We start from the raw sequence: 26,302 nt of genomic DNA, 5'->3' as shown, positions 1-26,302 counted from the left end.
GAAGTAATAAACTAAATCAAGTATCATCCATTTTGAAAACACATCATGCGTATTTCACACTTTTATTTATTCCCAGTGTACCCAACTACCACTGAAATATGTGAAAATCAGTATGAGAAATAACTTTTTATTATCAGTTGTTGTGAAGTGTATGTCATTGTTATGGATGGATGGAGCTGTCTGTGTGTACAGTACATATTGTGCTTTTTGTTTGTCCCTGTCTTACTCTGTACCTGTGTAATTTATGCACTGGGCAGATACAGTACAAGGATTCTGTGGGTCAAGGCACAGCCATACCAGATCTCCCTGAGATGAAGCGGGTCCGAGAAACCCAGAAGAATATCAGCTTGGTAGAGGAACAGACCTGCAGTGACCCTTATCTTATCCCCATATAATTATTCCTCAAAATACCCTCTGACCTCTCCCACTTTTCTAAAGATCTACCATATTTTATCTTCTTTGTTTGCAGTACCGTTTTTCCCTCCTCCATCCTAACTCAGTTCCATAAATCATTCCTTTTCCAGCCTTATTTGCTGACTTCATTTTGAATTCACATTTACCCAAAAACACAAGTTCACCTAATTTTTTCCTATATCTGTCAGCATTTCCCCAGATTTTTTTACTCTTTTTTCTTTTGCAAATTTCCTTCCCTCCTAAATTAAAAACTAATCTTCCTTTGAGTGTGTTACCACCATATTTGACTATTTTTGTGCTGTCTCATTCAAAGCTTCAATACAAAGAAGGAGTGGGACAAGGCACGTCAATATCAGAGACCCCAGAGATGGAGAGAGTTAAACGCAATCAGCAAAATATTAGCACGGTACTAGACAGAGTGACCCTGTATCCTCCTGTGCTGTGCATTCATTTGCCTCTGTCCATGCCCGTCTACCTCACTCTTCATCTCCCTCAAACACATTGCCGTAACACTTCTCCTGAGCCATCACCAGTCGTTTAGATGTCTGAACCGTTACTGTTTGTCACATCAAACCCACCACGCAGATATAAACTCCACTGTCTCTAACATAACCTGCTTCTTCATTTCTCAGGAAAAAAAAAAGTGGAGTGTTTAATTCCGTTTCATGTCTGCTGTGATTTTTTTTTTGTGCTGTGCTGTGTCTTTTTCTGTGTCTTCCTGCAACTGCCTCTGATTGACCTGCTCTTTACTTTTTTCCTCCAATTTCTCTTCACGAAACCCAAACTGTCTGTTGGGTAGATAAAATACAAGGACTCTTTGGGTCGAGGCACAGCTATACCAGACCTTCCTGAGGTGAAGCGGGTCAAACAAACCCAGAGGCACATCAGCTCGGTAGTAGAACAAAACCGAACCACGTGTGCTCCTAACAGTTGAGAGTGGACAGTAGTGCCCATCAGTAATGCCTCTTATAAGCCCGTTTGCTACCTCCCCTCCCCTCTGCCATCATCTCATGCTTTCATCGCCTCTTGCTCATCCACCTCCATTCCAGGCGCAGACTGCAGTTTCTTGATTTCCAGCCCTGCCATCATCATCACTTTGACCCTAATGTAGTCTTAGTTTTTATCCACTCGTTTCTTTTTTCCTTTTCTCCTTTTACTCTTTCAAATCATCTTTAATCCTCAACCATCAACCCTTAAACCTGAGTGAAACCCTCCCCTCTGCCCTGTGAATACAGTGTTTTCTAACCCGCAGAACAGCTTTCTTCACATAGAGCCCCTGCGTGCTGCTGAGTTCATTTCCCCTTCACAGCCAATGACAAGCAAAATCTCCTGCTGAAGCATAAGGAGTGTGTTTATCTCAACATTTGTTCCTACATCACAGATCCTGGCTGTTCGACAGGAGCTACCAGGATGAATCACTCTATAGGACCAATTTCTCAGACTCTTCTTAAATATATTCCCAAAGAAAAAAAAAAAGAAGAAAAAAACAACAACAAAAAAAACCCAAACTGAAAGCAAGTCCTTCTCTGAGATTAAATAATCCTGAAAACTGCTTTCCGTGTATCTTCTTTCAAAGAGGTTAATCCAAGTCTATGAAACCAGTCCTATAGGTGTGTGGTATGTGTATGGTTCAGCGTGTCTGACTGGCCCCTTGGGGGCACTGTGCTTCTGTCCTGTAGGTGTTGTATAAAGACAGTTCAGCCAAGGGAACTCCTGTGGTGTTTACTCCAGAGATGGAGCGAGTCAAAAGGAACCAAGAAAACATTAGCTCGGTACCTTCACAACCACTTCAAGAACATATTCTTCTTAAGAAATGTTCTACTTCAACCCCACGTTAACCCTCTTTCTAACTGACTTGCCCCCTGGCTCTAGTTAATCATATTAATTGCCCCCGACTGCGCTCTCTTTAAATGTGTTTGATACCACCAGCTGTGGTGCGTCTGTGCACATCATCACCGCTAACCTCTCCTGTTGTTGAAACTACTCCATCTTGTTCCCCCGCCGTCCTCCCACTGAAGACTGGGATGTAATCTTGTTTCATTTAATACTTCAACCTCTTAATAAAAACCTCCCTGCTAATTCATTCGTCTGAAGCCCCGGTAATCCACAAAGCTCTTTCTGCCAGCAGCTGTGTGTGCCCTCTTACTATTCAGTCTCTCTGCCACACCCTTTGTGCTGTGGATGCTAATGGTACTACCATTACTGTGTGATGGATTCAGGTCTAAAACATTTCAGACGCTCACTGTGTGTCCTCTGTTTATCCACTGTCCCGTCCTCACTCTCCACCAGGTGCTGTACTCTGACAGTTTCCGTAGGCAGGTCCAGGGCAAGGCCGCCTTCGTTCTGGACACACCTGAAATGAGGCGTGTCAGGGAGACCCAGCGCATCATTTCTGGAGTAAGATTTTGTGCATGCTTGTTTAATTGTGTTTATTTTCAGTGGTTCAGGACTGTTAACACTGACTGTCTTAAATTTACAGAGGCATATATACTTTTTAGTAGTGGCAGTACTTACATATATAAATAAACGTGCTGTGATTGTGATTTGTGGCCTTCAGGTGAGATACCACGAGGACTTTGAGAAAAACAAGGGCAGCTTCACTCCCACCACCTCCGACCCTGTGACCGAGCGCGTGAAGAGGAACACCCAGGACTTCAGCGACATCAGCTACCGTGGCATCCAGAGACGTGTGGTGGAGATGGAGAGGAGACGTGCCATAGAGCATGACCAGGAGACCATCACTGGTACAGTTACAAGCATGTCATTAGTTTCACCTGTTGGTGTCTTGGAAGAAAGATATGGACAATTTGAACTGTAAAGAAATGCTGAAAGAAAGACCAAATCAGACTGACAGGCTTTGGATCCTTTTTAGATTAAATTCCTAAAGAACTCAACGTTAATTTTCCTTTTTTATTTTTCAATGGTAACACGTGAGAGGCACAAACTGGGGAGAGCTTTTATACACAGACTGAGACACAGTTTACAGGTCGAGATTGGTTATTTGGAGTTAGTAATAACTTGGCTGATGCCGTATTTGACTCTGTGCCTTCAGATCTGCGCGTGTGGCGCACAAACCCCGGCTCTGTGTTTGACTATGACCCTGCTGAGGACAATATCCAGTCCAGGAGTCTGCACATGATGTCAGGTGAGATGAGAAACTCAAAAGGATCCCTTCACAGGTCTAAAGAGGTAGATGTAATTTTAGTTGTGTTTCGGATTAAGAGGTGTGATTTAGTTCATGTGAGTAGCAGATTTTATGGTAATTTCCCCATGGGATTTCCAACTGAATCAAAAAGGAATTATCCCTACGTTACCATGACTAGAATTATGTAAATCTAATAATATGACTGTATTTTACATTTAGAAGTCTTTGTGTCTTACCTCTGACGTTGTTCTGACAGTGCAAGCTCAGCGTCGCAGCAAGGAGCACTCCCGCTCCACCAGCGCTCTGAGCGGCATGGCTGATGAGAAGTCTGAGGTGTCCCAGGACGCTGACCACCACATGTCCCTCTACAGCAACGGCTTCATGGCCTCCTCCATGGGTAATGATTCAGAATCACTACAGTAAACTTCAGCAACAAATACAGTATACAAAATGATAGCATCTAAACATTACAGTGTAATTGTACCAGCAGACACAGGTCAGACTGTGCCTTATCTGTGGGGTCTTGTGTTGTGTTTTTCTTTCATCTGCAGGCTACCAGCATGCTAAGACTGTGGAGCTGCAGCAGAGGTCATCATCAGTGGCCACCCAGCAGACTACAGTTTCCTCCATCCCCTCACACCCCTCTACTACTGGAGTTAGTAGCACTGAATCACATCACACACACTCCACAAGACAGTCTTGAGTAACGTGTTTTTTGCTGACCTGCAGTGGTTCAGCTTCTCATCTTGCTGCAGTTGTGCACAAGTGTACACAGTACCTCGTCACTGATGCGTCGCTGCATCACTGATGACTGTGGCCTGAGAAGTAACTGGTGGTATCTGTTGGGCTTTTTTTTTTTTTTTTGCACCAGTTCATGAATGATACAGATAGTTGTGGAGAGGCATAATCTCATGGTGCAAATTGTGTAGCTGTGATTGCAAAGCTAGAACTGGGCAATCACTGTTCAGGGGAGAGGTTTAGCAAATGGTCAATTAATTAAAGATCAGTGAAAAAAAACAAAGAAGCCTGACTTGGTGAGAGGATTGTGTCTGATTTCTGCCAGAGTTCTAATTATCCAAGCCTCCTCTCTTGGCATGTTAAAATTACTGAAAGGTAGATCATTGTGGAGGGTTTTTAAATTTTGAAAAAACATGGTGCGGTTATATTGTGTTATTTCCTGTATCAGCCTTGGGTTAGAAATCCTTACTGTTGTTTTTCTAAATGTTTCTAAAAACATAAAAATATATGATTTCACCAACCTTATCCTTTAAACTCTCGCACTCACACTGCCTTTAAACACACTGACTTCTCTTTACCCTGTGCAGAAAACCGTGCGTGCCATGTACGACTACGCTGCGGCCGACAGTGACGAGGTGTCCTTCAAGGATGGCGATGTCATTGTTAACGTGCAGGCCATTGATGAGGGGTGGATGTACGGTACCGTGCAGCGCACCGGCAAGACCGGCATGCTGCCAGCCAACTATGTTGAAGCAATTTAAAGACAAAGCCCGCCCACTGTCCCCACCGGAGTGGGCGAGACACATCCACAGGTCTTCCTGTGATCACAACTGTGGTTTAGTGCAATGTGTAGCTTTTAGTTTGTTGTAGCTCTGTAACTGTACTTGGATTGTGTTGTAATTGTTGGTAAGTCTGTTATCATTCATATGCTGCTGCCCCTGTTGCCTGTGGATGTGACATAAGCATTGCGACATGACATATAAATATTTCTGATTATACATACTATGCCTACTATGAATGACAGACTATTTTAGATTGTTCTAACTTGTTCTGACTGCTCTAAGACAGTCTCGGAAAAGCAAGAGTCACTAACACACGTCCTGGCCTGTCATTTTGTAAATTTCAAAAATATTTAATATATAGAAAACATTTGAAGTATATTCTCATAAAAACAATGGGCTCAAGTAGTTCCAGTGATGCCTTTAATGGAAGTTCTATGGAGAGAAAAAGGAAATGATTAAAATGACGAAACTTACAAGGAGTCAGTTACCATCTACCTCCTCCATGATTAAACCACTCCTGACGAGTTGTATGAGACAAGCCTCAGTCTTCCCTCCTTTGCACTGAAGGCTGGCCACTAGTAGAATGTGTGTTTTGTTTCTTCAGATTATTTAGGTCCTGGGGTAAGGCACGTCCTCTACCTTTAATCAGTAGCTAATAAAGCACACCAAGCTCCTGCAGCACTCTGCCTCCTTGTTCTCATTCTGAGATACATTTGTTGTAATGTTGGTAACTGTGCTAATATCTGTGATCATTTCTCTGTCCATTTGTGGGCATGTTTCTGTGAATTTGTGCCCAACAGTTTCAGGCCGCAGTGTTCAGAGACTTGGCCGCCAAGCATTAACGTGGTTTTTGCTCTACCCTTGTTTCAGACGTCTGAATCGCTGCCCACATCTCTGGTGTTGAGCTCACAGACGACTTTTTCCAGTAGGTAGGTGTGATTATGAGTAAGGATGCCACCTTGCTGTGCCAGAGCCAGAAAAATTAAGACTGAAAAATGGGCACAAAAATGGTGACCAGCGAGTGATCGACACAGCTGTACAGATTGTTGTAAGTCGTCCCTCCTGGCAACTACTACTGTAGTTTTTGGGTCAGTGATGGGAAGGACAAAATAACAACCTCTCGCAAACAGGAAACAGCTCAGTCAGACTGAATAAAGAACTGAAAGCAAAATGTTCAGTCTGATTATCAGCCAAGAAAAAAAAAGAAGTGACATCTTTATGCAATGCGTTTTAATTGAAACACACTTTCACCAGTGTTGTCTTTGTTCTGCAAATGTTCTAGATCACTATATTATTTTCCAGTATTCTGAAAAAGTGAAAAAAAAAAAAAAAAAAAAAAAAAAAAAAAAAACATCTTTAATTGGGGTGTGGATGTGAAAACATTTGAAATTAAAACAGACAGAAGTTATAAAATCAGTAAAAAAGAAAACTCAATACATGCTAGATTTGTCCTTAATGCTGCACCGTTGTTTGTAATGATTATTAGTGCAACTTTCTGATAAGGCAGCCTTTATAAAGAGTTTATGACTTATATCATTCACTAATACTTTATAGATAAATGATAGTAGCCTTTAGTCTGCTCCAGCAGTCTTTTTAAGACAAGTGACTTCTTTAGTTTATTGGGATACCCACTCCCATGGAATGTTTGACCTCTGACCCTCTGGAAAAGTGAGAGTCTGGATTGTTGTAAAATGATTTTATTATTAACTAGTTTACATTTCTAATAGCAGATTACTCACTAACTTTGGATGTTGGCTTAATATAAAGGTGAAACAAATCAACCAAATGAACAGCTTCTTACGGATCTGTAAAGTATTAGTAAATGATAATATTAACCTTTAATATCAGTAACAAGTCATAAACACTTGCTGCATAAGTGAAAGTGGTGACAGATTATTTAATCACAACACAGTCTAATCATCACAAAATGACTGTGGGCCGTCACGTGGCCTGCTGCTGTCGTCTGGAGCTTGAAAACTGTCTTTGTGGCTCAAAAGATTCTGGTAAAAACTGTTTTCTGTTGTCAGTTACAGGCAGAAGTAGATCAGGGCGTCTCAGGCTGTTGTGCTGCTAGGCAGTCAAATGTCACAGATTACTTTAAGGCTCTTACGCTTCTTGGCTGGCTTCAAAATTTGAAGCAGCCTTGTTCTGTCGCATTCTGTCAAATGATACTGATATTCTGGTTTTCTTCATAAGGAGTTTGGCTTTTGTTGTGGCTCAGAGTCCACTGTTCACATTTGAGTCACCTGGTCCCTTGCTGCAGTGTGAGCAAACCTGCCCGCTGGTGATACTGCTTCTCCTTGGCCTCTGCGATTTTCGCAGAGAGATCCACCGGCTTCTCGAAGAAGTTCACCAGCGCCTGTTCGGTCAGGAGCGACGCCAGGATCTGAGCGTAGCTGACCGTCCACTCCTTCTCTGCCGCCAAACTCCCGTTGCCTTGGCTGGCGCTAGCCCCGGCATCTTCAGCGGCCACCTCTGTGGGCTGTGCTCCTTTCACCTCCTCTCGGCCGCTGGCCTCTGACCCTGAGCTTTGGCCGCGGTGGCCAGCCTCGCCGATTTGCAGCACAAGACTGGTGACTGTAGCGATGGCCTGGAAGAGGTCGTTCTCCTCCGGGTCGCTGTGAAACATGCTGTAGAGTGTTTTACAGAACTGGATGAACTCCCGCTGTGGAGGAAGAGATGAAAGGAGTTAAATCTGTGTGCCAACACTGATTAGTAGGGAAGACGAGATTTACTGAGGGCCAGTGTACTGTACTGTGTAGTACCAGTACCTGGTTCATGAGCGGCAGAGGCTTCTCCACACCCTTTTCCTTTTCTTTGGCCAGATCCTGCAGCATCTGCTTCAGCTGCTCCTGGTAATCTTTCACTTCACCTTCAACACCTGGAACAACAGTTGCAGTCAGATTTTCTTCAAACTAACAACCGAAAAAATAAAACACAAACAAAATATGAATTATTTCTTGCACTCACATACACTTATATCAGCCTGGGAAAGCACATTATACATTTCTTCTGATTTGTGTATTTGCTTATTCAATAGAAACAGTGTGTTTGGACCCACCAGAGGGCAGGTTGACATGGAGGGGTCTGTTGGTGGACAGCAGAGGGCTCTTCATCACAGCAGGGTCATCCTCACTTTCTGTCAGAGCTGCAGACACAAACACACACAGGATAAGATAAAGTTAATCACTCGGTTATGGCCCCGACTGCAGCTTGAAATTCTGAATGACTTTCATCGTGATAACTGAATGAACGACCTGGTGGGATGTGAAGACGATACAGCAGCCTTACTTTCTCGTTCAGCTCTTCACAGTACAAAGTGTCTGAAAATGAGGGGACAGAGTTAGCTTCAAGTTTTATACTCTGATGATTATATATGTGAGTCAGCAGTAACACAGCGACACACTGGCAGCTTTAAACACTCCCCAGTTTCCATTTTAAATCAGAACATTGAGCAGTCTGTTATTTTTTCAGTGTGTCTCGATTGTCCCCGTCTTTCTTCCCTTGTCACCTACCCAGCCAGACAGCAAACTCTCTAAAGGTGACCAGGTTGTCGCAGTCCTGGTCTAGAAGGGTGAAGGTGCGGTTGGCCACCGTGTCGGTGTGCTGGTTTGAGCCGCCGGGCCACGGAACCAGCAGCCCATACAGGCTCTTAAACTGGGGCCGGTCCAGCCGGTACTGCCTCTCCATGTAGGAGCGGCCAGAGTCGCTGTAATGCCACGCTGCCGCCTCCGCCGCTGCTGCAGAAGCGCTGTCACCCCAGTACAAACTGATGAGGTGCTCTGTCTGGAGGGGGAGGAGAGAAAAGAAGAACCAAAGATGGAGAGTAAGATGATTAGAAATATGAACCAGCTCAGTTTTCTTCTAAGCCTCAAAGACACAGATGTTGATTAACTGGAAGAGAGATAAGGAGATACCTTGAAGAGGTCATAAACATCGGCCAGGTTCTCTGGAGGGATGGAAACATCTGGAGCCACCAATCTCAGCTGCACAGGTACAAACAGAAAGTTGAATACAATATCAACCCATTTAATCCTGATATTATCTTTAAATTTTCTTTTAAGTTGTTTTAAAGACATTTAATTTCTCTGTTTGCTCACAGCGTTTTCTTTGGTGGTGTCTTCATGCGCCTGCAGCACTTGGACTCTGTGTCGACAGCGAAGCCTCTCAATCTGCCTCACTGTCAGGTCTCCGAATTTCTGACGGCAGAAAAAACAAACAACAGAGAACAATGTGAAATTGAAGGCAACAGCAAACTTCTCATCCTCTGTGCCTGTGTAGAGGTTAAAGGGTCAGCCTCAAATGCCATTAAATCTGAATGCTTCTTACCTCGTAGGATTCGTTGATGAGGTCAGTGATGTTTGTGTGTACCACAGCGGGAATATCAGTGATGTCGCCACCGCCACTGCCACTCTCCTGTGCACCAGGCGGCGAGGACGGAGGTGAAGACGACTCTTCACTTCCAACCTGGTCCAGAAAACTGCAAAGCAGAGAGCCCCAGCAGAGGGTTCACCAACATAACACTTTCAAAAGTAAGCAAACTGATTCATCCCATCTATAAATCTGAATATAAATTGGAATTCATGAATGAATCTGACATTGAGTTTTTTTGTTTTTAAAATGTCTTTCATTCCGAGTTCAACTTTGTATGGTTTTGAAAAACAAATCAGGTTTTCTGGCCGTCCAACAATAAATACACAAATCTACCTTGTGAGAATCATAAGTGCCTGTCCATCATCAGTGCTGGCAGAGAGCTGAGCGGCGTTGGCCTCCAGCACAGCCAAACCCAGCTGGAAGATAGCTTTGATTCCGTGGAAGAAGAAGCAGTCGACCACACAGACGGCGCTGTGGAAGGGAAGGACGCTGAGGAAGAGGGTGAGGAACCAAGAGAGGGAGACAGAGGAGAGGGAGGAGAGGTCTGGAACGTGCTCAGCCAGCTCCGGCAAACGCTCCCTGATCAGCTCCTCAAACACCGACTGGTCCACCTGAGCTCCTGCAGGAGGAAACAGTTTTTTTCAAGTGTTGCTCTGCAGAACAAATTATCACTGAAGAAAAGTTCTGACATGTTAAATGTTGTCCAAACACAAGCAACTTAATCCGAATTAAATACAGCCTAAAACCGGCTAAATTATTATTAAAATCTGATCAGAGAATAAGTAAACAAAGTTATTAATCTGACCAGACGTGATGCCAGTGTTCTGTACTTGACTGCTCTGCTCTGATAGTCTGCAGGTGAGGGTGTCTGAACTTGTTGTTTTCATGCCTTTGACCACTAGATGGCAGCAGCTGACTATTTAACCACAACCTGATGCTGACACTCTGCATTATGCAGCTATACTGTGATCCAACAACTGCTAAAACCACAAAAAAGGACCATAGTGTTTTATTTAGACATACAGTGTTAAACATATTCTTTTACTGCAAATGTGCTTAAACGCACTCAAAGATTATTAACAGGCTAAATTCATTGCTGTTTTGGTCTCTTCTGGTTTATGAGTAGGGAAATTGTTAATACTAATAAAATCAGAAAATAACTCCAGCATTGTTCTTTAAGTGCCTTCTATCATCTATCTCTGCTCTGCGTACATTCGCTGCTGTTTGAAAGATGAAAAGACGGCCCCAAACATTAAAAGGAGGAGGAAATTGTTTCAAATGCGCCTTGCATGTCGTAAATAAACAGCTTCACAAACACAGGAAATAAGCCTTTATTTTAGAGATCGAAAATAAGCCTTTGGTGTCTGAGGAGCAACAGCTTAGACAAAACAACAACAAAATATAAAAAGAAAACTCAGGGTAATTTGCCATTAAATGCTCCTGCAAAGCCTGTAACAACAACTCGTGTGCTTTTAAACAAGGTGCTGTAAGCCGTAACTATGAGTAAACAGAGCTTCTTTTTGACCCCTGACCTCTCACCTATGACTCTGCGGTTGAAGTAGTCGGGCAGCATCCTCTCACAAACAGCCACCAGCAGCCAGAAAGCTTCTTCCTCTTTGGCATACAGCAGCAGCACAGATGCCAGGATGTTCATAGACTGGACAGAGAGAGACGAGAGCGGAGGAAGATTTAAAACAGGCTGTTGTGCTGCCAACAGCCTGGTGAGTAACAAGTGGTGAGTAAACCCCTCAAATCTATACTGCTGTAATATTTCTACAGTGATGATATTACCTCTGCTCTGACCATTCTGTTCTTATCATTTGGTTCTCACCTGACAGTATCCGATCTTTGGGTTGCGGTGAGCGTAGGCGGTGAGGACGCGCCTGAGCGCAGCGATGCCGGTGGGGTTTTGGAAAGCCGGATGGTCCGGCAGGGAGCGGTGAAGGTCCCTCTCTATCTCCTCTGTGGCGAGGTTGCTGTGGCCCATTGACTTCTGCACCAGGCAGGTGTAATAGCACTGATGAGACTCAAGCTCCGAGGATGCATCTGCACAGACCGGGAGTGGAAACAACCCAACCCAACAGCCACTTAGGTCAGGCTCTCGTTCAGTCTGGTCATTCCAGTTTTTTTTTAAAGCCACATCAACATTTCCTCAATGAAATATGATGTGCAAATAAGGATATTGATATAATGCAGAAATGTAAAAAGCAGTATCTTTGTTTGAGTTTATCTCAGTTTCATGTTGGGGAGTAAAACATTAAGTCCTTTTTATCTATTCCAGGTTGTGTTTCAGTTCCTCCGCAGGTACTGTTATCACTTTCAGTTTGTGAGAGGGGGCAGCCGCCTCTGCAGCACAGGGAAGTGAGACTGAGCAGAGGAAGCGACAGAAAACCAAAATAAAAGCTGGCAGACTCTGGTTCTGACTGAAAAGGTGCTAAAGAAGAGGAAGTACAGCTCATTTATGTATGTGCTCCTGCACACGCACGTCTGTACCGTTATCTTTGTGAGGACCGTCCAGTGACAAAAGCTACTATCTGCTGGGGCCAGGAGCAAACAAGGGCCCGGATTTAAGTCCATGCTTCTTGTATTGTTTTTGTCTATAGTCCTCACCAAAGCCAACATGTTCCACCTCGAAGGCCCATTCATGTATCAGTTATCACAATTGTGTGTCACCTCAGCCGCAGCTGTAATTACACAATACATATAGAACTACAGTGATTTGACTCTTAACTATCGATTCTAACAAATTAACACTGGCCTTGTTGAGCAGTTAGCATTTAATCAATCAAGTCACTATTTTATACTTGAGCTGAACTCATTTTATACTCCTACTCTTCACACTCCTTCTATAATATTTTGTCTGCCCTATTTACACCCTCAATGGTGTCAAGCAGAAACACACTGGATATAAAACATTACGAGTCTACAGCACCACAACTGCTGTTTTAACAATATTATCTTCATGAAGGTGGGATTTACTGCAGGTCTGTAGCAGTAGACAGCATGAGTTGCATTTTTATAAACATTAACTGAATGTAAATGTGAAATGTTTTTTTTTGTCCGTGGGTGTGTCTTTCTGTTGTGTGTGTATTGTCTCTTTCTTTTCATTGTGACATAGAGTTTTATGAATTACGGCACCAGTCCTCGTAAAACTATTCCTCTTAAAACTCAACCCAAGTCCTAAAACAGCCCTTTGAAGAGGTGAGGACTCGTCAAATTACTGCTCTGCACAGAAAAGTCTAGAAACTGATTCTCATTTCTGCAGAAGCCCTGTAATTTTAACCACTTTTTGCCTTGACTTTTTCAAGCTCCGTCTTACCAGAAAGCGTCATCCACAGCTCCCCTCGCAGAGACTCTGGTATCCCCATGGCAACAAGTCTTTGGATCTTCTCTGTGCGAAACATGTGGACGCCACGACCAAACTCTGAGAAATGATCATCCCACAGCCGCTCCTTCACCTGCTCCATGCTCTGACACAAACGCACAGATTCGCAGGTAAACCTGTCGATACTTGATACTGAACGTGCCGAGGGTTTCACTTGTTTTTGCACTGTAAGCCACTGGTGGTTACTGCGTAAATCAAAACTATCTTCGTAGCAAAGTAACACTAGAGTTAACGGGATTTTGGCTGAATCATAAATTCTGTCACTTGAGTCTACAGTCAAGTCATTAATCAATGAAGATCTGAGTTAAGCTCAAATGTCAGACTCCACTCACCTTGTTGCCATTTGCTCCTGGCTGGTTTTGGTGGAAGGCCGTCATCAGAGCCTCGCTGTTGACAGTATTACGCAGAACCTGTTCCTCCTTCTCTTCTTCATCAGAATAACCAGTGTCGTAGTAGAACGTGTAGTAAGGTGTTGGGGAGCGCTGAGGGGGAGATGTTAAAACTGAGAAATAACAACTGATTTCTTTGAACATTAAAAGCTTCACAGTTTTCAGTGTTTTCCATGATTAGGTGAACCTTCAGGCTCAGGTTTAAACAGGCGATTTTCGCGCATACTGTGAATGCTGGTGAAACAAATACAGTTACAAATACAAAAAAATTAATAAAATTTAAAAAAAACTATTTAAAAATACCATCATTAGCATTGCATCCATGCTGAAATGGTCAGAGCTAAACAGCACTTACATACTTCCATCAACATTATAGAAGACTTGAATTGTAGGAGACCAATAATAAGTGTTTTCGCCAATCTTTTCCCTTTACGTCACTGAAACTCACACTAGATGTATTGAGCCGTATGTGGAGCCGCACATGCGATAATGAGAAAACGCCTGAATCTGTGGCAGCAATAATGGGCAAAGAAATGTACAGAACTGGAGGTAATCAACACTCCCAGTTTTCCAGTTTGCCAGCCCCTTCCACTACTCCCTCCTTTGGCCAACCAGAAACCTTTTCGTTAAGTTCCAGAAAGCTGTCACACGTACCAAACTCCTCCTGCCTTCTCTCTTGCCACGGAACATGGACTGTTTCCAGTGCAGAGTTCTGAGTCTGGAGTTCAGGCTCTCCACCAGCTCATCTCTGTCCTGCAGCTCGATCAGCTGGAAAGCCTTCTTCGTCCGAATGCTCACTATGACGGGGTTTGGAAGCAGGCTGGTGCTCTCCGCTTTTTCTATAGATAACACCTGATGAGAAGACACAGTCCGCATTCTTTATACGCAATATGTCTAAGAAATTAGTATCATCAAAAATCAATACCTCATTACCAATCATATCGATTTCAATACTGTGACAGTTTTCAATAACATGGTGCTGTCATACAATATTTGAACTAAAAGTGAGAGAACAACAGGTAGACTAATTTATTTATGGCTCTTACTGTTGGACTGACTGGTTAGTTCAGAAAGTTGTATAACTAGTTGTAGAATAGCTTTTAAGATGAGAACAACAGAGCAGTGTCACAAAATGAAAATCTACTCTGATATCACTTCAACACGAATATGGCCAAGCTCTACAGGAAACGTGCAGGAATACAAGAGACAATAGAGGTTAAACAGAGAATGTAGAGGAGCAGAAGGGGAATTACTACTTATTCACAGTAACAGATGATGTGGGAGGAAGTGATTATCCTTTTCTAAAGACAATGCTTCAACAGAAAACAGAGGAAATAGAGGATTAAACTGAAGCAGTGGAGGGAAGAAAGTCTGAATGACGCCGTACATTGTTCATGAACAGCTGGCTGCTAATCTCTGATTTTCACTAAGAACTAAGCCAAACTAGAAAATGTACAATTTTAGATTTTTAGTAAAGAGCTTCAAATTTCTACACTTTTATTTTCACATGCAAACACACCAGGAAATTTTAATTTGGAAGCTACCAGAAAGTAAACCCACAGGGTTTGCTCACTGCCTGCCTGCTGACATGTGTCCCCTCACTGTGTAATATTTGAACATATAGAGAAGCAAACTAACTGTCTCTTGCATTGCTGCAACAAAAAAAACATCAGCTTCTGCATTGCAGCGTGTTAAGTGTGTGAACGTTGTCAACCACATGAAACCAGTGCATGCGTTACTCTTTAACCTGCAGCTGGAAGAATAAACACAGACTGTTAAACAGGCTCACCTAAAAATACATGACCATTACAGAAAAGACAGGCTTCCCACAGAAACTCCCAGATAAATGGTCTCGATTAAAGTCGCTCAGGACAAAGAGGCAGACATGTATCTGTAAGGTCACTGGCTTCATTCAATAACAGGCTGGAAAATCAGACTAGACAAGGAGAAAGACACAGTTTCACTCTGGTGGAGAATCTGTGGTAAACAAAGAACTGTTGACGTCTTTTCTACTGAATTCAGAGGCAACAGTGGCACATCACGGGTTTATTGGTGCAGTCTAAAGTTGGGAATCACCATTTTTATATTCACTAGGTGTTTGTTCTCAGGTGGCTGTCCCTCACTAGTAATTACGCCTCGTGAACTGGACCAATAAACCAATGATCTTGGACTTTTGTTTCTTACTCCCTGCAGGCCTTTACAGTAATTTACTCTCATTATGAAAGTTAAAGTTAACCTGATTCATTGAGCATCATGTGAAATGTCATAATTCATGCAGGGACTTTTCTGGGTGTGATGTTTAGTCCCATATGGAAAATGAGGTAAAATTTCACTGCACTGTCAGTTTCTCTTTTACAAGAAGTAAGGAAACACACGACAGTGCCAATAATGCCTCGTTAGATCTCAGCAGACTTAGCAGCCTCATTTGGTAACCATCTGCAGCTTCAGCCCACTAGCCTTCAGTCCCACATAGACCACTGAAGCTTAATATTTATCTGAGACGCATGCCTTTACTTTCCCCAGATTTCCTAAACAGTTTTCCAAAAACTAAATTAAATTAAATTCTATGATGCAGGTACTGTACCTCTGAGAGGGGGATGAGCAGAATGCAGTTCCCTTCTTCCCGGCTGGAGAAACACAGATAGCTGTCGGTGGTGTAGAGAGTCCCGGCCGTGTGGCAGCGGGCATGCGGTGTCCACACCGAACAGGAGACCACCTCGTGGAGTTGTTCACCACGAGGGAGCCGAAACAGAGCCAGGACGTACTCCCTCAACGCCTGTTCCTCTAGGATCCTGGGGAGAAGATGATGAGGAGGGAGAGTTAGGCAGTAACACAGAGAGAGGTGGAAGTTATGTTCATTAGGAAGCAAAACAAACAGAGCCAGGACATATGCTTCAGTCACAGACAGACTAACAAATACTAAATGTTTGTTTAGAGCTGCAAGAAAATGTATGGCTTTCATTCACTTTCACTAAAAGCTAAAACAGGTAAATTTATTACTTCTGGAAACAATTCTCCCTTTTTGTGATCAGACAGAAAAACTTCCTTGGTCAGAGAGATATCAAGGATAATTGTCCATTTCTGACAAATGATTATATGGTTAGATTTGGCTCTTTAATTCACCATACATTAATCAACCTTTAGCTAAATAAACAATACCAACAACCTAGCATTTAAGAAGGGGTCATGGAAGGAGCAAACACGACAGCATGAGAATATTGGCAGAGTAGTAAGGAGAAGTGTCAGGTTATGACATGTGACTTCCGTGAGAAATCATGACATGGCCTAGATTTTCAGTTGCTGTGGTTGCTAATTTACTACAGCAGTAGGACAGGAAGTAACAGATAAATATAGTGGCTCTTGGCATAGTTTTACAGCATAGCTGCAGATTCCCCGCCTGTAATTTGTTGCTTCACTAGGCAAACTCGTGTGATTTTAGGCAGGAGGAGGAAAAGTTAGATGGGCCTCATTTTAAGTCACTACTCTTCAGCTCTACATATCACCACCTGCAGTTGGTCAACAACATCATGTGATTTCTTTATGTATATTGTATTTTATGTATATGTTTGTCTCTTGAACGCGCTTCTTGCTTCATAGCTCCACCATCTGGCACGTAGACCATTAAACAAACAGTGAAGATGCTCGTATTGTATTCCAGGGATGTTTGGTCAGCTTATGTGAAAACACAAAAAGCTATTTTTGGGTTTCACTCCTGTCCCGGAAAGAAATGTATGAGGTAATTCCATTACCAACTTTGAGGTCTTCAGTGTTATTGTAGTCTAACAGGCAACACACAGGCACATTGTGCACATATGGGTGGATAAAGGGGCAGACATGGATTTGTGGGGGGTGGGGGGGTTTCTGTCTCAAGGCTGTCATGAGAGGCAGCATACTGTCCTCCTTGACAAGAGGCCAAATGTGGTTTGAGCCCTGAGGAAATGAGTTCAGTTTTAAGCACAGCTATTTTTTGTTTCTCTCATCTCTGTGACCCAAATCTCCTAATTTCTCCTCCCTAAAAGAACACCACCCAACACCCGATGCCACTAAGATCAAACGTGTCCATTTTGCTAGGGGTCATGTGCTACGGCCTTCGCAGTCGGTCAGCACGAGCCTCGTTGAGAACGATTTTTAATTCACTTGTTGGATTTTTTCATTAAAAAGTTCTTATTCATTCATCATCCTACAACTGAAACACAACACTGGAACCCGAATGAAGTCACATGAGCACTTGTTGTTAGTTTAAATGTATTCTGAATTTACCGTTAGATGCAAACTTTTCATGTGTGATTTATATCAGTTTCACTATTATTATTATTATTTTTTTTTAGTCTGTTTGTTACTTCTGTTATTTCAGTTTCCGCAGCCTCTTTCGCCTGCGTGTTGACTGCCTACTTTCTTTTTTTCTCCACAGTCTGGATTCTCTGCGGTTTCTGAGCCCTTCCCTTCTAATTGTCATTTCTTTGTCCTGTCTTCAGTTTTCATCTCTTGGCTAACGCACACTCAGACTGACCCTGTCTACTGTAAATACCAGAACATATTTGCTGCTTACAGGAAGAAAACAAAAATACAATGCTGCCCATTCACACACACATCTGCTGTTTACTTTTAACTTGACTTCCTGTTGTGGGTTTGAGGTTTGTACATAGACAAAAAATAAGTGACCCTCTGTATCGCAGTGGCATTTGAGGAGAAAAGCTATGAGTACACTGGGCATACAATGTTTTTTGTACAGTCACGACAAATCAGGTTTGTTGCAAATTGCTTTACAGAAAACAGGACACTACATGTCAGAACATCCGATAATAAAAAAAAGAACAAGGCACAGTGTACAGTTCACAAAAATGTCTTAAACCTCAGAAACAAAAACAGAAACTCTTTTAAGAACTACAAGACACAAGAGTTATGTTGATGGTCAATATGGATGATTTGATTTACTTTTCTCTTCTCTCTCTTTGCACAGGAGATGCTCTTTCATCCAACTGTCCATAAAACGGGTTATAATTCAACATGAAGTCCGTGCAACATATATATATAATCATACATTATTTTTAGGTTAGGGAAACTTTAAGCTGCAGTGACTGATTCTTCAGAACAGCTCACCAGATTGAAAAAGGTTTGGAACCCCCCCCATCCCCGCCCCACGCCTGAAACCGAAGCTTCACACTGTGAATGGCCAGCTGTGCAGAGGTAAGAAACTCGCTTCACTTGCTTTTACATCAGCAGCAAAGTAGTCTGGTGTTTGGGAAATCACCTGAAACATGAACTGAAATGAGCTGAACTACGGCGTCTCTACGATAACGCCGTCAGTTCACAACAGATACCGGGACAGGCACTGACCTCTTGGTGATGCGTGTGGGCTGCTGCAGGACTCGGTCCAGCTCCAGGCCTTCGCTGTCCAGCAGCCGCCTGAGGGCAATGTCAGCCAGCTGACCTATGACCCCGAACGCCTCATCCAGGTTCAGGAACATGGAGAACTCCCTCTGCCGCTGCCGTGTGCTGACCCGAATCGCCTCTGTCATCAGACCGGTGGAGACCCGCTCCAACCGTGTCACATCTGCCCAGGGAATGACAAATTTGACTGCGGAAGAAAGAGGAGAAAGGTCATTAGTCGTGTTTCCAAGACTCAAGATCACAATCATCTAGTCACATTGTAAATCAGTAATCCCTGTTCCCTTTGTTTATTTATTTATCTATTTTCATATACTCAGCAATAGTTGATCAGAGGGATGGAGTGTGTGTACATGCTCCTGTGATCTAGACTGGCAACTGGCTCACTAGCTTACATTTGGTAGGGCTACAAGCAGAACAAACAATCTTCTTCGTATGAAGGCTAACCTGTGAGGAACAGTGACTTGATTTCTGAAAAACAGTAGCTATGTTAAAAACCAGCAAAGCAGCATTTTGCAGACTTCAGCATTTATGGTTTTTCACAGACCACACTGGTCTGAACCATGGTGTCCTAGCCTGGCTGTGCATTCCCCTTCAAAAATCCAGCGAGTGGTGCTGAGTTCATTTGTTTACTTTTCTACAGCTAAACTAAGTTTAGTATCAGGCTGAGTCCAAATTCAAATCCAAATGTTCAAAGTCAAGTTCAAGTCTCAAACACTAGTATCATTGTTTCTCAAGTAAAGTGAAAGCAAACAGTTTGGAACAGCAGAGAAACTGATTATACTACAGGAGTGGTTTGATTCTTTGCCTCATATATTTTCTCTGACTCAGAGTTACGCCTGAAATCTGTTATCTGTAAACTATTATAAATGACTATACATTAATGGATTATGGGGAATGACTCCCTAACTGACCTCACATTTGGTTTGAAAATCAGAGCCCTCACTTTGGTGTACACACCTTCCTTTCCCAGCAGGAAGGAGTAGAAGGCCATGTGGTTGATGCTGAGGTAGAGGAAGCCCTGCCGAGGCACCCGGCCCTTCCAGCAGCAGCACGAGTAGTACGTCACCAGCTTCTCGGATGACGGGAGGCCAAAGTGCAGCTCGAACTTCAGCAGCGCCTCCCTGAACTTCTCAGGATCCTCCTCCTGGGCAGCCTGGCGGCCCCGAACCTCCTCTGCAATAAGGCCCTACAGAGGAGGGAGCTTCATTACGTCACAGCACTTTACACGGATTTGAATCATCAAAGGTATCCGAATTTAGGTTTTCATCTTCATAATCCACAGTGAGACAGATATTTTACTTTGATCTAACAAAAGCCTCAAATCCTTTTTATATCCACAGGTAAATCCTTGTCAACGCGTTTCAAAATCTAAAATCACCCACTGCAGCATCAGCAGGTTTCACACCTTGACTTTTCCTCTGACGAAGCTGGCAACATCCTCCTTGTTCTCAAACACAGACAGAGAGTGAAGCAGATTGTGTACCAGCCAGTCCCAGTGCTTGTTCACCTCCTCTATGGCAGCTCCTGACGGACACAAACGTCAGACAAAACAGAGAAGGAATTTAACAGCTGCGACCCATCTAATGAAGGGGTACAGAAAAACACAGAAACCTTCCCAGAGAAACAAAGACAGCAGATGGCAGGAAAAAAAAAAGCACACAGACAAAAACACCATCTGAGATGAACTGATAAAACAAGAAAGCTGAGGATGAAGGCAGACAGCAGGAAGGAGGAGTCTTGGAGAAGGAGACTTGATGGTTCAGCTCACCACTGGCGATCACCCAGCTGATCTGGGAGCCAGGAACCTGGAGGAGGATGCGGAAGGGCGTGACTCTGGCATTTGAGTCCAGGACCGTGTCCAGAGCTCCCACTAGGAGACCTGCAGAGACCACAAAACACAGAGAGTCAGCCTCTGGATTGAAATTATGCGAACATATCCCAGAGACAGAGCTCAGGTAACAGTAATATTTTTATTGATTGTGTCCACAGTCCCTCTCCTGTATATCATCCACCTTTGGTGCATTTGCAAATTAGCCAATATTTATCTATAATATCTATTATAGATAAATTAACTGCCTTTCATTACCATTTACCATTTTTGTTGTTATCATGATGTACCGATGTGGCCACCAGTTCCTCATAGTTCTGAACTACTATCAAATTTTATAACTCTAGTTTTTATATACTTGTAATTGTACAGTTTCATTCTATTAGTAACAGGCATAAGGAAGGCATTAAATTAATTCAAGGAAAGGACAATTATTGTAACTACAGCCCTGATTAAACAGACCATATAATAAAATATGCCTTAAATCAATGAGACCAGGATCAGCCGGGATGTTGGCTGTGTAAACAGTCATGCGACATGTCACTACAATGTAAACGTTTCTGTCAACGTACATATTTGCTTTACTCAAAGGCTTAGACACAATACAGAGCCACAGAGAGCCCTGACACACAGGCAGCGCCGCAGAGAGGAGGGAACAAACCTTATTACAGTTTAAAGGAGCCTCATTTAAAAGCCTCAGTATGTAACCAGGCAGGTAATAAACTCCGGTCTCTTCAGTGGCCAACTAAAACAGTCAATCAGCTCAGCTTTAATACTAAAATTCCAGCAGGGAATCTGTTCAGAGGAAACTCAGCTGTGAGAAACTCCACAGATGTTCTGATGAATTTAAAACTGGCCCCCAGGAACCAATAATGTTGGATGAATTCATGCATTTCAATCATCACACTCTGAACAGGTTGAAGCTCCGTCTCAGAGAGCTGCTGTCACGACGTTTCCAAACGCTTGTAAACCATGGCTAATCTGCATCATGCGTTTCCAGTAACAGCTCTGTTGATGGTGCTTTAATTCTGCACTTCCTCTGTGAAAAAAACACAAGCTGTGATGGTCGATATTCTGCCTGCCTCAAAGAATGGAAAGGATCGTACTTAGCTTCAGTTTTGAAAAAGTCAAAAGAAATTTTGACTCTGAGCTAATTTTACACGTCCACCTTTGTTAACACATTTTGTTAAAGGGTTTCACACCTTGGCAAAACTAACCACCATCAAAGCTTCCTGGCAACCGCACATCTGCATTTTAGGATCCGCGAAAAGGAAAAAGTTTTAAATATTTTTCATTTTCCGTTCAAGAATTAGCAATAGGTACTCACACTGCTTTGTTTTGAATGAAGACAGAGAAAGAATGTAGGACAGAGTGGTAGACTGTGACTGGGCGTGGCAGTTTTTTGTTTGCTTGTTTGTTTGTTTGTTTGTTTTTCTGGGACAGCTCACCATTACCATAAACAGTCTCTAAGCTCTCTAAGGCACACAGTGCCTAAGTGTTCAGACTCACCCTCTGCTGCCATTTTATTTAGGAAAGCTGAAAAAAATTAATTTCTTAATATGTAAACCAATCAGGAAACTCTGTATGGAAATGTCACATTTAAAAAAAAGATGGAAAAATAATTAATTTAATTCACAAACATTTAAAAGGACCTCCACACGTGTCTTTTCAGCTCATTTAAGATTTGTATGAATAATATACACAATAACCGGAAATGTCTTACAAAACTTTCCTCTCATATATTTCTGTATACTGAACTGTGTGTAATGAATAATTATGTACGCATGAAGCTGTGATGCAGCCATGATAGATCTCCTCTGGAAGTCTGCCACTGGCTGATTCAGTCACTGAGCGTGGGCTTTTTGTGTAGGCATAACTTGTAGTCTTTATTTTACGTCAGTTAGGAATCACTGCACACACAGACTTTGATTTTTTTTTTTTAAGTCAAGGCTTAGGATGTTTTCTTCGATGTTTTATACAAACCAGCCCAGAGAAAAACTGGTGACTGGTTTTAAGGAACTGGTAAATTGTATGTTTTTCACTCAGCTTTACTTTGAACTGTTGAAGCATTTTGACATTCTGAGGCAGGATTATCAGTCAGATCAGCCAAACGTACCACAGCTAAGTACTACCCTGCATTTCAATGTTATGACTGGACAAGCTGAGGGCAGTCGGATCTCTGTCTCTGTGATCAGCAGTGTGTTCTCCAGTCCGGTATTCACATAAGTGAAAAAAATACTATATACAGCTATACCAGGTCAGGCACAAGGAGAAAAGGGCAAGGAAGCTGTACCAGTTCTCCCAAATACTGGAGGCTGTGATTTACCTCAGCAGCTTCAGGGTTGTCAGCACCTTAAGCTGCCAAAAAGAGCCACTAACCCTGAAAGTATTTCACCAGAATGGGTTTCACTGGAGACGTTTATAGTTTTGTAAGTCAGAATGCTGTTTAACAGGCTTTTCCGCCTTTGGAGAGCATGTTTTTCGTTAATTTTATTTCATGAAAATGCCTCATTCCAGAGGTATTATGGTCTGAGAAAAGCCCGTACTACTACTGGTGGAATCTAAGCAGGTGGAGAGGAGTGAAGATAAAGTCTCCTCAGGCAGACACAGCTCGGGCTCTCAGCCAAATGTAAACCACATCTTAGAGTCAACAGCCAACCTGCCTGACGCTGCGAACCTAGCAGCCTGGCAACACAAAAGCATCTGTCTGTCACCACAAAGCCCAGAAGGGGTTTACATAGTAAACTTTCCAGAAGAGAAGGAAAAGGAGAAGGGAGTCGATATGAATCTCTGCTAATGGTCACACTATGGGGGGAATACTGCTGCAGAGACATCGGTCCCAGGCAACCTTTAGGAGCTTTGGAGAAAAGCAAAACAGAGCTCTGCTAACTCTCCAAGTCTGTAACGTCTGTTTGCTCTTGAATGCATCAAAATGAATTAACTATATACTTGTGTCTTCCTCTTGTCTTGCTTTATGACAGATTATTTAATTAGGGGCAAATGGTCGAATACAGACGCATTAAAGATGAGCAAAAAGCTCATTTACGTGTGACTCAGCTTTATAAAGCAAAAGGTTAGAAATAAAAACACAAAGACTGATATGAAGGGACTGATCAGCAGCAGATGTTTATCAGCCAAGCCCCTCTCAGAAATCCTGCTGAAAGTGTGTCATCACTGGTGTGATAGGGCGGGAAAGTGTTTTAACAGCTTTGAGACCACAGTGAATTTCAGTTTCTGCTTTTAATCTTAACGACTGGAAACTAAAAAGATAAAATAAAATAAGCATGATCTGTCATATAAAATAGACAACTGTGCTCTGTGCCGTTTGCTCCGCCTGTGAGGCAGGAATGCCACAAAGTGAAGGTCATTTAATTAGTTAATTTTAAACGACGTGACAACAGGACTTGACCCTTCACCCCTCTTGCTATGGGAACAACGGGAACAAACATACACACAAAGTAAACCCCAGCCAGGAAGTTCCAACTGTTCTATTTTATGAGAAGAGAGCTGGCAGGGTTTCACCACAAGGAAGAAGAAAGAGCCTAAGACAGACACTGTATGAGCTGTTTGCCTGGTTTAATGACTTGAAATGTCACTCATCACGTAAACTGACTGTACAGTGTGTCAGTAAATCCTGTTGCAGAGATCCAAATAACAAAGAGGAAGCGAGACAGAGGAAACAGCAAACAGGCCGAGCTGTAACTCACAGCGGTGGGACGGACTACAGCTGCAGAAAGCACGTGGTCAGAAATGTGTATAATAATACAGGGACATAACTTGTTCTCCACAGTGAAAAATTTAAATCATGACACGGCGACAGAAGCATTTTTTTCCCCCTTCGACGTTTCATACGACACAACCTGCAATTCTCCTACAGGAAATTACAGTGAGACGCCTGTTTCCCAGACACGGGCAGCGTGTAGATTAAAGTCACCTTGTTTCGGGATTGTTCAAAAAAAAAAAAAAACATTGCACAAGTGTAAGAAAAGTTAAGTTGTAATTGAACAGAACTTTTTTTATTTACAATTTAATAATTTTAACTGAGTTAATTAACCATTATAAAACATGTTAGCAAGAATAGTAACTGATCTATAACTAATTATTACTGAAACTTACTCCAGACATATTCAAGTTAGACAGATATAAATGCTTAGTAGGCCTTTTTCAAAGCACTGGTGTCCCCCAGTCTATTCAAGTGTCCCTGTAAGACATGACACCATTTCTTCACCCTTTAAGACTTCTTTCTATTCTTGATGCACATCTCTAGTAGATGTGTTAGCGTCAGAAGCCCTGACTCTGCTTCTTGGTTTTGAGACCTGTATGCAACACTTTTTTTTTATAGGAAGTGAGAAGATTTTGCTACGACACACAGTACTGTTGCAGACTTTTATAGAAACTGATGTGTTTCTGGTCACGGAGCATCAACCATCGTTGAGCCCCACAGTCGAGAGCTGGAGCCTGAAAACTGACTCAAGTTAACCTGCCAACTGGCTCAAGTTAACCTGCCAAATCGTTGTGAGGTTCATTTCAGTTGCTCTGGTAAGACACACAGACCATACGTCTTACTGTGTCTTACTAGGAACCATGTACCTGTAAATTCCTGTGAACCCTGTGACTGGAATCCAGGCTTAATAATAATAATGATCCAAGATTTCCCTGAATTCAGGTTCAACAAATCTAGTTAACTCTTTAATCCTTCTTTCTGGGATACCCCCTCCCCCCTGAACACACCCCCTCCTTGTTTACCTGTGAACCTGCCTGCTGTCTCTTTGTGGCCTCTGTGTTGTTCCTGCTGTTGTTACTGGTTGTTTTCCTGTGATCCTGACAGCTGGATTTCACTGGCCTCTACACTGTTGCCATTGTTTACCTGTGGTTCTGCCTATTCTGGCTGTGTTGCCTCTCCTTTGCTTGTTATTTTTGTTGTGTCATAGTTGTTTTTGTTTACCTGTGATCTTGCCTGTCGACTCTCCGTGGCCTCTCCTCCTCTGCAGGAGGAAGAAGTCGTTGCTCCTCTCGGTAACCCAGAGCTTCAAAGCGTTTTTTAGAAGAACTTCCTCCGGGTTCAGCCACATTTCTTCCAGCAGGGAGGGACCGGGGGAAGCCCTCCGCCGTCTCGGTCTCTGCAGCGGTGGTATATAAAGTTTTCCCTGCCTGTCCTCCGGCTCGCCAGCGGCCTGGTCGATCCTACAGCGGCGGATTTTCGGGCTTATCCATGATTTCCCTGCGCTCCCGACAGCAGCAGGTCTCAGACTTCTCGCCTCTCGTCTGCAACTCACGCCCGATCTGCAGCAGCTGTACACACCAGACGAAGGTCGTCTATTTGAGACGATGAGTCGCTCTGTGGTTGAATTAGGTAACACACCAACTATAGACACAAAATGCTAACGATAAGCTCTCAGTAATTGTTTGATAAGAAACATAAAAGAAACAAAAAAGTATATTAAATCTGTTTCTGGGACAGAAACAGAAATCTTCTGTTTGGAGCTTCATTTCTGTTCCTTTTACTTTACCTCTTTTTTGTTTGTTTGTTTATTTGTGGGGTTTTTTGTTTTAGTTTTGTTTCACAAGAACATCTGCACAACGTTGGAAAATATAAGAGAAGGATCACAAACTGAATCAAATAATCAATTAGTTGATGAACTGAGTAAAGAAGATAAATATATGGTATGATTAAACGCCCAAACTGAATATAGCTCCTATAACTGCATTTATAACAGCACTTACAAGAAGTGCTCATGTTAAAATGATTATATTTCTTGTGCTGAAAGCAAATTTCTTAATGAATTTAAAGCCCTTATATTTTTATTTTATAGGATGTAATTTAGTACTTTCTGTGATGTGTTAAAAAGACACATC

The 26,302-nt window shown here is 42.6% G+C and overlaps 2 protein-coding genes across 7 annotated transcripts in view; one reads left to right on the top strand and one right to left on the bottom strand.

The window, feature by feature from the left end:
- neb (nebulin) overlaps positions 1 to 5,757 on the top strand; it is a 57,867-nt gene extending 52,110 nt beyond the window's left edge. For 3 of the 4 annotated variants that reach the window (XM_041056917.1, XM_041056918.1, XM_041056916.1), the window contains 10 exons: positions 258 to 350; positions 728 to 820; positions 1,214 to 1,306; positions 2,094 to 2,186; positions 2,704 to 2,811; positions 2,972 to 3,158; positions 3,467 to 3,559; positions 3,816 to 3,956; positions 4,111 to 4,214; positions 4,885 to 5,757. In XM_041056917.1, the coding sequence (XP_040912851.1) occupies positions 258 to 350; positions 728 to 820; positions 1,214 to 1,306; positions 2,094 to 2,186; positions 2,704 to 2,811; positions 2,972 to 3,158; positions 3,467 to 3,559; positions 3,816 to 3,956; positions 4,111 to 4,214; positions 4,885 to 5,058 (1,179 nt within the window). In that variant the 3' untranslated portion in view covers positions 5,059 to 5,757. The remainder of the gene's footprint in view (positions 1 to 257; positions 351 to 727; positions 821 to 1,213; positions 1,307 to 2,093; positions 2,187 to 2,703; positions 2,812 to 2,971; positions 3,159 to 3,466; positions 3,560 to 3,815; positions 3,957 to 4,110; positions 4,215 to 4,884) is intronic. The other variant, XM_041056919.1, reaches the window with a different exon arrangement.
- A 144-nt stretch (positions 5,758 to 5,901) lies between these two features.
- LOC121194208 (TBC1 domain family member 8) lies at positions 5,902 to 25,745 on the bottom strand. 3 transcript variants are annotated; one of them, XM_041056920.1, is made up of 20 exons: positions 25,392 to 25,743; positions 20,387 to 20,497; positions 20,024 to 20,142; positions 19,576 to 19,804; positions 18,565 to 18,805; positions 15,812 to 16,019; positions 13,882 to 14,079; positions 13,171 to 13,320; positions 12,773 to 12,923; positions 11,285 to 11,499; positions 10,993 to 11,110; positions 9,787 to 10,072; positions 9,409 to 9,559; positions 9,180 to 9,278; positions 8,997 to 9,065; positions 8,595 to 8,865; positions 8,337 to 8,402; positions 8,141 to 8,227; positions 7,851 to 7,960; positions 5,902 to 7,744 (listed from the first exon to the last, which is right to left on the bottom strand). In XM_041056920.1, exons 1-20 carry the CDS (start codon positions 25,516 to 25,518, stop codon positions 7,322 to 7,324), a joined length of 3,429 nt encoding a protein of 1,142 aa, XP_040912854.1. In that variant the 5' UTR covers positions 25,519 to 25,743; the 3' UTR covers positions 5,902 to 7,321. The 3 variants fall into 3 exon arrangements, with proteins under 3 accessions (XP_040912854.1, XP_040912855.1, XP_040912856.1); XM_041056921.1 differs by lacking the exon at positions 5,902 to 7,744 and having other exon boundaries at positions 7,868 to 7,994; positions 25,392 to 25,745; XM_041056922.1 differs by lacking the exons at positions 5,902 to 7,744; positions 7,851 to 7,960 and having other exon boundaries at positions 8,371 to 8,402; positions 25,392 to 25,745.
- Positions 25,746 to 26,302: the final 557 nt, after the last annotated feature.

Source organism: Toxotes jaculatrix, chromosome 15 (genome assembly GCF_017976425.1).
Source record: "Toxotes jaculatrix isolate fToxJac2 chromosome 15, fToxJac2.pri, whole genome shotgun sequence".
Taxonomy (NCBI): domain Eukaryota; kingdom Metazoa; phylum Chordata; class Actinopteri; family Toxotidae; genus Toxotes; species Toxotes jaculatrix.
Note: the sequence above shows the minus strand (reverse complement) of the source record. Positions and strands in the feature narration are given on the sequence as shown.